The sequence below is a fragment of the Colossoma macropomum genome, unplaced genomic scaffold (assembly GCF_904425465.1).
Source record: "Colossoma macropomum unplaced genomic scaffold, Colossoma_macropomum, whole genome shotgun sequence".
Taxonomy (NCBI): Eukaryota; Metazoa; Chordata; class Actinopteri; order Characiformes; family Serrasalmidae; genus Colossoma; species Colossoma macropomum.
The window spans coordinates 14,299,941-14,312,771 of NW_023494803.1; the positions used below are offsets into that span (position 1 = coordinate 14,299,941).

Genomic DNA, 12,831 nt, shown 5'->3' on the forward strand with positions numbered 1-12,831 from the left:
TTGTAGTGTAGTCAGCTAATACTTGTAATGTTGATGCACATAAAAATAGTGAAGTCAGCTGCTAAGTTAGCTGCTAGGCTGCTGCACATCTTATAATGACAACTCTGTAGCACTGCTGTAGGAGGTGTTATGTAAAAGTATTTCTCAAGAATATATTATCAAAAATGTTTGCCTCCTTTTTTCAATAACTATCCTGCAACACCCTAAAATTATCTTGTCCCCTCCTTGAGAGGTAAAAAAAAAACAGACATGTGCATTAGTGAGAGTGAGTGCATTTTCTTTCCTACTCCACACTGGGCTATTATTATGACTGAAATTAACTATTATGTCTGGAATGAGCTATTATTATAAACCCATTTCCAGAAAAGTTGAGACAGTATGTGAAATGCTAATAAAAACAGAAAGCAGTGATTAGTAAATTCTGTTTAATCTGTAATCATTTGAAAACAAAAACAATGTCATGTTTTACTTCATGAGGAGCATGTTTAATACTTAGTTATATCATCTTTTAATAATAGAAGTAATAATTGTTTAGGGACTGAAGACACAGATTGATCCAGTTTTAAAAGCTGACTTTTGTTTTCAATGGGAGACAGTTGTAGATTCAGGCAGGCCAGTCTAACACCTGCACTCTCTGATTATGCAGCCATGCTCTTTATAACACTTGCAGAATGTGGCTTGCCTTTGTCATGTTGAAATAGACTGATAGACTTTGGCTTTTGAACCTTACTTTGGTACAAATCTGGATAGACATCCATTATTTTCATAAATAATCAGAAAGGTTGCCTCATCAGACCACAGCACACATTTCCACTGTGCATCCATCCATCTCAAATGAGCTTGAGCCCAAAGAAATCGGCAGTGTTTCTGAACTCTGTTGACAAATGACTTTAGTTGTGCACAGTACAGTTTTAACTTGCATTTCTGGATGCAGCAACAAACAGTGCAAATTGACAATGGTTTGTCAAAATATTCCTGAGCTCATATGAAGCATTATTGTTTAACATGTTTTTTCAATATTTCACAATTTTAAATAGCCTCTGACCCAACTTTTTTGGAACATGTCTCAAGAATTTCAGAGTGAACATATGTTTACAAAAAAACAATGACATTCATTTGATAAAACATTAAATATTTTGTCTTCGTACTGTTTTATAAAGAATATTTACAAATTACTGCTTTCTGTTTTTATTTCCTTTTTCACCTACTGTCTCAACTTTTATTTAAATCGATATCATGTCCATTGCAGGAAATTAATCAAATGTAGCACATCATTTTTCAGTTTTTGACATAATTTGAAAATGCCCTTTACAAATTGTGTGAATTTCATGATGAATGAACCGAAAGAAACGGACCAAAAAAGACTTGGAAAAAAGTCCGGTTCCATTGACTTGCATTGACTTGTTTTTTTTCTTCTCCTGTTAAGTTACCTTTTTGGAGACAAGGTTTTGTTCCAACAACAGCGATATAATACCTAATATAGTATAGCGTGACAAATCTGTATTTAATTATGAAGTCCATCTTGTGTTTAATCAGGTGTCTTGCAGTGGAGATGGGTCTCCAGGACTGCAGCTGGGAAATACTTTGTTAACCTTATATTTAAACCCTAATGTACCAGACTCTTTATCCTTGAACCACCTACAGAGATTTAATATGCATTATAACTATATATAAACATGCATTGTAACTTTCATCATATTTGAACATTCAGGTCCATCATGACAGACTTGTACCATCTGAGCCAGGCAGATGGAGCTGGAGACTGGAGAAAAAAGGAGGCCAAAGACCTTTCAGAATTAGTGCAGAACAGGATCACATACCTGCAGGTAAGACACACATACACACACATGCCTATGTAGACTCTATTAGAGCCTGACTGATATTAAAAGTTTACCAAGGGCTTTTTTTTTAAGGAACTAAAAATTTTATCTACCGAAATAATTTTGTTCAGTCAAAAATAAAAGGCATAAAAGTACTTCATAGCTAGTATATTGTAGCGCTGGTGGTTGAGCTTCCCAGCATTCTAAGCTGAAAAGTTTGTCTGTTTGTATAAGAGTGATTGTATATTTGTGTCTGAGCCTGCAGCCTTCTCAGTAAGAACTAATAGCTGCAGGTAAAGCCATGGCTGCTGGAGCGATATGCTCTCTGCTTGAATAACGCATGCCTTCACCTCATGAGAAGTCCAAGCATAACGTACATAAATTTTGCAAATAATTCCTTAGTCTGGTTAAAGCTTCAGGTTCAGATTGATAAGCATGGCGCATTGCCCTTTATTTTGTTGTTGCTGTGAGCCTTGTAGACCTTAGCTTGCTAACTAGCAAGGTAGTGGAGTAAAACTCAGGAAGTAGAGGTGCTGAGGGGGCAGCAGCACCCCCAGATTTTGAAATTGTGTAACTGCAACTGCTAAAATTTAAAAATAATAACCTTAGCATAGTAAAGATCTATGTGCTTCATTTAGGTGGAGTTTATATTTTCATTTTATGTTGTATTTTATGCTTTATTAATTTATTTATTTTCAAAGACTGCAGTTGTCATGCACTGTTTAAGTTAACATAATGGTTTTCATCTCCAACTGCTGAGCAAGTTCTGTGCCCCAGAGCTCCTTTAAAAATTCAACTAACATAATAATAAATACATTTATTTCCATCCGTCCAATCCATCTCCCACTACATGGGCATTAGAGTGTTGAATCTTCATCGTGTCTACAGGCAATCTGACTGGCTGCTGCTCAGCTCATTTGCATAGCGTTCGTCCAAAAGGAGAGGAGAGACAAATTGCAGGTTTATTAGGATCTTGTTCTTTGTTCTTAATAAAGTTAATAAAAGTAAATGGTTTGTTCACTTTGTATTGAGTTTTAATTATTGTGACTTGTATTAGTATATAATTGGAAGTCTGTGTGAAAATCACTAATCATATCTTAAATTCATGTATTATTACAGTATATATGGCAGCTAGTTATTCCTATAGGTTCTAGATAATGTCATGTGACTTTAGAGTTATGACTAATAACAGAAAACTGACTTTAAGATGTTTTCAGTTAGTTAATTTGTGTCCTATATTCTAAAGTAAAAATCATTTCATGTTTTTTTTTTGTTTTTGTTTTTTTCTTGGTTGCCAAAACGTACAAATTGGGAACATTTTAAGTTAGTTTCAACACATTTAAACAACCAAATGCATTTAAATTGACAAGTTTTTGAATACGTATTGAATTTGTGATAGTAATACACTACAGAGGTCACTTGACTTTACCTAGAATCTGAATGGATGAAAAGCTGCCACTCAAGCACAAAATTCACAATGTCACTTTAGAACATTAATAATTTGTGAAAAAGGTCCTAACAAGGTGTTCATTGTGCATTATGACATATATTATTTTAATGCAATTAAATTTTCTCAAAACAGACCTCCAGTTACATTTTAAAACAGGTCATAATGAATAAAATTTTATGCATAGTGAATAATTTAAATGATTTTAAAATAATTTAAAAATGTCTAATTTGTTATGCAAAATGTTTAGCATGAAGTGACCTTTTAAGTTCATTTTTTGATTAGTGTGTAGTTTACATGCATGTCTTCAATTTATCTGCATTTGGCTGTCTGTTAAAATAGTTTTAGACAGTTACATCATGCTTAGTTTGCATAACAAGATCTGAATTTGCATAACAAAAAAAAAATGTTTATTATTACCAGGGTTGTGATGTAACAGAATACGAGTAGCGGAAAAACACATTCAGAATACAGAAATTATCTGTATTCATTCAAAAGTTACATTTTGTGAAGGCAATATTCAGAAAAGTTATCTTTAACATTTTTAGGAGAATACCTTTAGAATACTCACCCACTAAAAAAAAAAATGATAATTTTAATTTTTTTAATAAAAAAAATATTTTAAATTAGTACACGGCTTGTAGCAAATATGCCTGATAGTCAAACTCAAAAGAGGACCTCAGTTAACATCTTCTTTACAAACACTGAAGTTCCTGCTAAAGCTGAGTAGATTGGTACATCAATGTGATGAGCTAGTTATTAATATCATTGTTACCGAGCTCTTTAGAAGGATTGTCAAACTAACAATCCCCTCAGTAGTGGATATGTTTGCAAATGATAAGCTTAGCATCAGTGTTCTGCTGGACTTGGGATTGTGGAAGCAGTAGTGGACTGAAGCAGGCAGTGAGAGAGAAAAAAAATGTTGAGATTTTTGGAACTTTGTTTAAACGATAAGCACATAAAACCAGTAACAGCAAGGAAAGGAATAGTGTGAATTAAGTAAAAAAATAAAATTCTCTAATTCTAAATCGTCAAGTCAAAGTTTATTTATATAGCACTTTTTACAACAGGTGTTGTCACAAAGCAGCTTTACAGAAATATCCAGGTCCAAGGCCCCATGAGCAAGCCAATGGTGATAGTGGCAAGGAAAAACTCCCTAAGAGAAAGGGGAAGAAACCTTGAGAGGAACCAAGACTCAAAAGGGGAACCCATCCTCGTCTGGTCGACACTGGATAGCAAACACCATTAGTATAAAATATTAGAATACAAAATGGGGAAAACAGGCGAAGCAATGGTTAATTAGATAGTTTGAATATATGCAGCAGTAGCAGCAGCATCAGGAGGCTCAGTTCATGAAGGTGAGGTTTGCAAAATGTTGTGCAGCGTGAAGCTCAATTGTGGTCAAAACGGTCCAGAAGGCTGGCAAGCAGTGGGCACCCGATCAAGGCAGAAGAAGCAACAGCATCAGACCGCACAGGATGGGGAGTTGTTCAACTCAGCAAAGAAGGAAAACACACAGAGATTTAGTTCTGTAAAGAGTGACTGATTACAGATTACAGTATTAACAGAGTGCAACCCAGACTCTGGCAGGTCTAATTAGTACAGCCTAACTAAAAGGGAGAAACCAGAAAGGTAACAGACATGAGGGCTCCAGAGACATGAGGGCTCCCTAAGAACGCAAATTTGAGTGAACGTGTGAGAGCAACGGGACGATGGACCCCCAGATCTGTACCTTTTATCTAACAGGGAAAACTAATTACCAAAGCCTTGACTAAACAAGTAAGTTTTTAGCCTAGACTTAAAGACTGAGGATGTGTCTGAGTCCCTAACACTGACTGGAAGATTATTCCAAAGTTGGGGGGCTTTGTATGAGAATGCTCTCCCCCCTAATGACTTTATTAATTCTAGGTACTAATAGTAAACCAGCACCTTGTGATCTAAGTAGGCCTGATGGTTCATAGTATGAAAGAAGTTCACTTAGGTATTGAGGGGCGACTCCGTTTAGAGCTTTATATGTCAGTAAAAAAATTGTGTAGTCGATGCAAAATTTAACTGGCAACCAGTGTAGGTTTGACAAAACTGGGCTGATATGGTCAAACTTTCTGGTTCTTGTGAGGACGTTCTGGACTAACTGAAGCTTGTTAAGGCTTTTGCTGGAACATCCAGACAGCAGGGCATTACAGTAATCTAGCCGCGAGGTAATAAATGCGTGAACTAGCTTTTCTGCATCCTGTAAAGACAATGCATTTCTTAATTTAGCAATATTGTGGAGATGCAGCAAGGCTATTCTAGTAATATTCATCATATGTACATCAAAGGACAGATTGGGATCTACCGTGACACCAAGATTATTTACAGATGAATCTGCTGCAACTGAGAAACTATTAAATTTAAGTGTTAAATTAGACAGTTTGTTTCTAGCAGCTTTTGGACCAAGAAGCAAAACTTCTGTTTTATCTGAGTTAGGTAGGAGAAAGTTATTCGAGATCCAGTCTTTAATGTCTTTTATACAGTTCTCAGTCTTGTTAAGTTGAATTTTGTCATCTGGTTTGCTTGATATATATAACTGTGTGTCATCGGCGTAGCAGTAGAAATTGATGCCGTGTTTACTGATAGTGGTGCCCAGTGGAAGCATATATATTGTGAGTAATATAGGTCCTAAAACAGAGCCTTGTGGAACACCATACTTTACTTTTGCGAGGACGGATGATTCACCGTTCACATTTACAAACTTACAGCGATCAGTGAGATAAGATCTGAACAAGGAAAAAGCTATTCCTGTTACCCTTACAAGGTTTTCTTGTCTGTCTAGTAATACAGACTGGCCTATCGTGTCAAATGCCACACTAAGATCATTGAGGACAAGAAAAGACACATTTCCTTGGTCAGAGAATAATAAAAGACCGTTTACTAACTTTATTAACTTTTTCCAAGATTTTTGATATAAAGGGGAGATTTGAGAGGTTTATAATTTGATAGTTCACAGGGATCGAGGTTAGCTTTCTTAATCAGAGGTTGAATTACTGCTAGTTTAAGAGTTTTTGGGATATAGCCAAGGCTAAGAGAGGAGTTTATTATTGACAGAGCAGGCTTGGTTATTTCTGGCAAACTTTCCTTGAGTAAACCTGTAGGAATTGGTTCTAACATACAGGTAGAAGATTTTGCAGAGGAAATAATTTTAACAAGTTAATTTTGTTAAGGTAAGGTAAATGATTCCAGCCTCTCTGCAGTACTTACAATATTCTCAAGATCTAGATCGGCATTATAAAGCAGCAAGTTTGTAGAGTTTAACTGTACGTTCTGAATTTTCTGTCTAATTTTTTCAATTTTATATCTGAAAACATTCATAAAGTCATTGCTGCTATAGTCTAATGGCATCTGGGGTTCAGTAACTGTTTGGTTCTTAGTTAATTTAGAAATTGTGCTAAATCATAATCTAGGATTATTCTTAATATTTTCTATGAGAGAGGAGAGATAGGTTGAGCGTGCTGCAGGAAGTGCTTTTCTATAGTCTATAAGGCTCTCCCCCCAGGCAGACTGGAACACTTTTTCACTCTAGCTGCCTGACAGTCTGTTTTAAAGCTCGAGTATGATCATTATATGATCATTTCTGCCTTATTATTTTACTTTTTAATGGAGCCACATTATCTAGAGAAGATCGAAAAGTATCCTCTTAGCACTTGGTCATAATACCTAATTTGGTACGATTAGATGGACAGCTGATGGAAGCTGATAATTGAGGTTTTTGATAAAGCTACCAGCTGTGGAGGAAGTTATAGTCCGTTTCACACAATAGCATGGTGATGAACGTACATTACCACTAAAGTGAGTTTCATATGAGATTAGGTAATGATCTGAGACTGCTGCGCTCTGGGGAGAATGGCTTATCCAAGTTATCCATGTTTACAGCAAAGGTCAGAATTAAGTCTAAAGTGTGGCTGCAATAATGAGTAGGCCCCTTTATATTTTGAGTGAAACCTACAGAGTCTAAGATATATATGAATGTCTTACTTTGTAGATCTTGTGGTTTATCAAAGTGAATATTAAAATCTCAGACAATTATTAGTTTATTTGAAACGTTACTAAACTTTATTAAACTTGATAGAAAGAAATGTATTCTGAATAGGTTTTTTAAGGAATACATTACTGAATACATTTGTGACAGCCATGAGCCATCACTACTGTTTCAAAAGGTTTTGCCCAACTCTAAATATTACAACTAATAACGCAGTTATTAGTGATTTTCACATAAAACAGATCCAGTTATGGACTAATGCAGGTCATAATGAAAAAAGCTTAATGCATAGTAAATATGCCTTTTAGACATGTCTAATCTGGCCTTTATTCAACAATTAATAAGTCAATCAGTAAGTCCCAATAAATGTTACCAATTAGTAAATAAGTTACCAAAATTGCATCTGTGGTCATGTATAACAGATGAAATAGTTTGCTACATAAAGCACAGTTTGAACAAAGCAAAGGGAGAGTTTTGAAATATGTATAATTTGAGGTTCAAACGGGCATTGCATCAGATTGCAAAAAGTTCTGCTGAAGTCTACATTAATGTTGACTCGATCCCTCGCCCTTACAAGAGGTCATCTAACAAACTTCACTCGAGCTAATGCAGTTATGGAATGACTCTGAATATGGCACTGGGGATTCTCATAAAGCCAGGACCACACTATGCAATTTTATAAATCTTGTTTCAAAAAAAGTGTCAGCTCACATTGCACTTTTGAATTGTCCATTCTGTACAAAGACTGCAATATGTACTCACACTGTACATGAAATACAGCCCCTACAGACTGAACCTCAAATGGCTCCCTGCTTTCGACACAGTGCACCACGCAGAAATTAAAGTACTGGCTCCTGCACACAAACAGTGCAGAATGTAGCTAACAAATAGTCATTTGGTGTGATGTGCATGTGTAGAACAGTACGGTCTCTCCATAGCCTATTTTATGAAGACAGTTAAAAAAAAAAATTGCTATATTAACATTTATACCTCACAATTCAGTTCAGTCAAATAAGGTTGGCATACACAGACTTTTGTACCGCAAAGGCAGACCTTTTTGCAATTATTTTGTTAGTGTACATGTGTTTACCTGCGTTAGGGCAGTGGTTTTGAGACTGTTCATACTAGTGAGAATATCAGAAGTCCATCGGAGCAGTTAAACGGACCTCGCTATCCTCTTCACACTGCATGTAAAAACGACAGCTAATGAAGCTGAAATTCATCATAAAATTCAGTCGCCTTCGACCAAATCGGGCTTAAAAACAGGCTAAAATCACACAGTTTGCCTGGCTTAAGGGGAAGTGGCAAGTGCACATCAATAAAGGCATATTAAAAACAGTATTGAAATGGGGGGGATGGTGTTGGGTGGGCTTCCACCAGTAATTAACTAATTTGTCCATGCTGAGCATCTGCAAAAGCTGCAGATTTTTTTGCAGATTTTTAAAAAGAGTTTCTATATCAGAATCTGTATCAGTATCGGCAGTTGTGTATCGGAATTGGATCGGAACTGCATAAATGTGGATTGGCCCATCACTACTTTGTCATCAAAGGAAACGATGGGGAGCGATGTACTGGAACATATTAGAGGAGAATTTAATCTCCTCTAATATGGCCAAGAAACTGAATTTGGGGGGATGTTGTTATATTTCAACAAGACAACGACGCCAAACAACAGCTAAAATAACTCAATTTATTAGATTTTTTTACATACGAATGCATACTGTTTGTTCATATGTATATGTGCAGTGTCAAAAGATGTTATATGTGTGTGCTAAGGGGTGTATGTGCTGGAAGTATTTTAAATAACAAAACCAGAAGTGTCTGAATACTTATGTCCTCTCACTCTATTGGTTAGCCTATAACAGAGGTCGCTAATAGGCGGACCGCAGTCCGAGTCCAGACCCAGACGCTGTCCTGTGCGGACCTGGACCAATAACCGATAAACTATGGAGAATTATGTAATTTCGACAGGGTGGTCTTATTTTAATTGGAGTTACTTTTCTAGCCTTTACAGTACCGCTTTTGTGGCCCTGGAAACTCACAGACCAATCGCACTGTTATGCGTTGAAAATATCACGAGACGCTACTCGGCCAATCAGATCTGTGCATTACGATGAGCACTGAGACTCGAGTGAGTGACGCACACACAGGGGAGAAACGAGGCAAGAAACTGCAGTCAGAGAAGAAAGTGAGCCAGAGGAAAGTTATTTCACATGGCATGCTCTAAAAAGACAAAACTGACAATAAATGTTGTTGAAATATTATATACACCGATCAGGCATAACATTGTGACCACCTCCTTGATCCACTCAGACCAGCGCAAAACACACTAACACACCACCACATCAGTGTTACTGCAGTGCTGAGAATAACTGCTCTGTGAGGATCCATTGGGGTCCTGACCACTGAAGAACAGGGTAAAAGTATGCAGAGAAACAGATGTACTACAGTCTGTAATTGTGAAACTATGAAGTGCATCTATATAGTAAATGGAGCTGATAAAATGGACAGTGAGCATAGAAACAAGGAGGTGGTCATAATGTTATGCCTGATTGGTATATATAAGATGTTGATATACCTACTAGGCTACTTCAGTATACAGTATGTGGCACTGAATCATGATGCAAGTTAGATATTATGATGTTCCGGACCTTTGCTTGCAGATATTTTCTCCAACCCCTGGCCTATAATATCAATCCATATTGGCAACATGCAGTTTTATAGGTATTGGTAAAAGTAATGCTATTACACAACTTATTTTTGTGAAGAGAACTTATGTAAAATATGAAGAATAAATGGTAATTAACAGAAACCACAACTGCAAAGAATTATGAATAGCTCCACACCCACTGGTACACTATTTATATTATTTAAAACTGTGAGTGTCTGCTTTTCATTTGAATTTAAGGTGTTTGACAATTGACAACTGACAGTCATTTTTTCAATTAAAACTATTGGAGACTCGATTAACTGGTCCAATTCAGACACTTTCTATTCCACTAAACACTAATTTCATCACATAATTGGGTGTCTGAATTTCCCCACAGCTTTCAGAATTACCCAGTCTTAATTACACCCCCTTCTCAAAACAGTAAGTGATGAGCTCCGAATGTGGATAAACCATTTCCCTCATAGGTAGAATAGCTATAATCAAAATGCCAATATTGGCCAAAGTTAATTACTTATTCTCAATGATATCTGTTCAACTTCCTTAGATACCACTATGTCATATTTTTACTTGGAAAAAAACACCCAGATTCAAAATGACCACAGAATTCAAAAACCCATGGAAGTTTAAAAGCCCTCACAATCTCGGATTTTTGATCCTTTGATCCTTTCCAACCAAACTCTTATCAAAAAATATACAAAGTAGTGTCTAAACCAGACCTAAAAATAACTTTGCCAACTATACAACGGGAAAAAGATCTCTCCATCACTCTCAGTGCCGATTTCTGGTTACAGATATGCAAAAATAATCTATGTGTGACTACAAGTATTAATCTACAGCTCGTACAATATAAAATCAGCCAAAGAATATATTACACTGGACAAAATAGATTTAAAATGAGATTTACCAGCTCTGAAATCTATTCACATTGCACACAGAATACCACAGATAATTATAGTCAGCCATGTAGCACTGCACTCCCAAAGAAACATTTCTGGCAAGAAATGCAATCTTTTAGCACTCTGCTTCAATATCACTATCCCCCTGTCCCTAGAGCTGTCTGTTAAGAGACACGTTAGCAATCAGTATGACAAAGGAAACCTCTATCGCTCTACTCACAGCTCTAACTATCGCCAAGAAAATGAGCCTTGTGAACTGGAAGTCAACAAATGCCATTACTGTCACTCACTGGAAAAAATCACTAATGGATCATATATCTATGGAAAAAATATCTGCTTCCATCAAACACAAAAACACTCAATATGACTTGATCTGGACACCAGTCATTAACTTTTTACAGCTTTTTAAGTGTCCCATTAAATCAACTTTACTAGAGAAGTGAGTATACTGAGATCCAATACCCAGTTCTAAACTACCCTGTACATAAAAATATCTTTATAATCATTAAACAAACTCTTTCCCCTTAGTTATTGCACTCACACACACATACTTAAGGAATTCTATCTCTGTACAACAGTGATAATGCAGTGTGCGAGGAGGCGGAAGCGCAGCAAACGAGCGGGGGTGTGTGCTAGGCTACAGGCTAACTCCAGGCGGCCAGCGGTGCCATACATCATGCTTTTAAATGTCTACTCCTTAGAAAATAAACAGGACTACCTCCAGATCCAGTGGGCTACCCGGCATGAGTTCAGAGACTGCTTTGTTTTCGTTTTTCCCGGAGACATGGATGACGAGCTCCACTCTGGATTCTGGAGCCATTCAGCTCAACAGCCTGGCGGGGCGGACAGAGACGATGAACTGTGCGGTAAGACTCGAGGAGGGGGCCTGTGTGTTTACATCAACACTGAAAGCACACGTACATAGCAGCAGTGTACATAGCTCCCAGTGCTAATGCTAACGCCGCACTGAACAAGCTGTACAGCGCTATCAGTGATCTCCAAAACACACACCCAGACGGACTGTTTATTGTCGCTGGAGATTTCAACCATGCTAATCTGAAGTCAGTGCTCCCTAAATTCCATCAGTATGTGCACTTTGCAACCCGTGGGGCTAATGTGCTGGATCTTGTTTACACAAACATCCCCGGCGTGTACAGTTCCGAGCCCCACCTCCACTACGGCAACTCAGACCACATCTCTGTGATGCTCATTCCAGGCCGCTCATCAGATGTGCCAAACCGGACCAGAAGCAAGTGAGAACTTGGCCGCCAGGAGCTACCTCTGCTCTTCAGGACTGTTTTGAGCACACTGATGGGGAGATGTTCAGAGAAGCAGCAACTTCTGGTGACTCCATCAATCTGGAGGAGTATACAGAATCAGTGACTGGCTACATCAGCAAGTGCATTTGATGATGTTGATGTTACTGTCTCCAAACTCATCTCAACACACCCCAACCAGAAGCCATGGATGACTGTGGGGTGTCATGCTGCTGAGAACCCGCGATAAGGCAGGCCTCAAAACAGCAAGAGCCAAGCTTTCCCGGGCCATTAGAGAGGCAAAGCGTGCCTACGCAAAGAAAATCCATGAACATTTTCAAGACACTGCTGACACACGGCGCATGTGGCAGGGCATCTGGGCCATCACCAACCATAAGACACCTTCACCTGCTTGTGACAGTGATGCCTCCCTTCCAGACGTGCTGAATAACTTCTGTGCTCTGTTTGAAGCACAGAGCTGCACGACGGCGAGGAAGACCACACCTCCTCCAAATCAATGGGTACTGTGTCTGTCCACTGCTGATGTGCAGAGAGCTCTACACAGAGTCAACCCACAAAAAGCCCCAGGATCTGACAGCATACCTGGCAGAGTGCTCAGAGGCTCTGGGTAATGGATTTCCTGACTTAGAGACCTCAATTAGTCAGGATCGGTAACAACATCTCCAGGACCACCATACTGAGCACCGGCGTCCCCCAGGGCTGTGT

At 38.0% G+C, this 12,831-nt stretch overlaps 1 protein-coding gene across 1 annotated transcript in view; it reads left to right on the forward strand.

The window, feature by feature from the left end:
- The window catches only part of LOC118823465 (alpha-(1,6)-fucosyltransferase-like), a 52,409-nt gene that overhangs the window by 10,745 nt on the left and 28,833 nt on the right, over positions 1-12,831 (forward strand). The window contains exon 3 of the mRNA XM_036593106.1: positions 1,712-1,826. Coding sequence (XP_036448999.1) covers positions 1,712-1,826 — 115 coding nt within the window. The remainder of the gene's footprint in view (positions 1-1,711; positions 1,827-12,831) is intronic.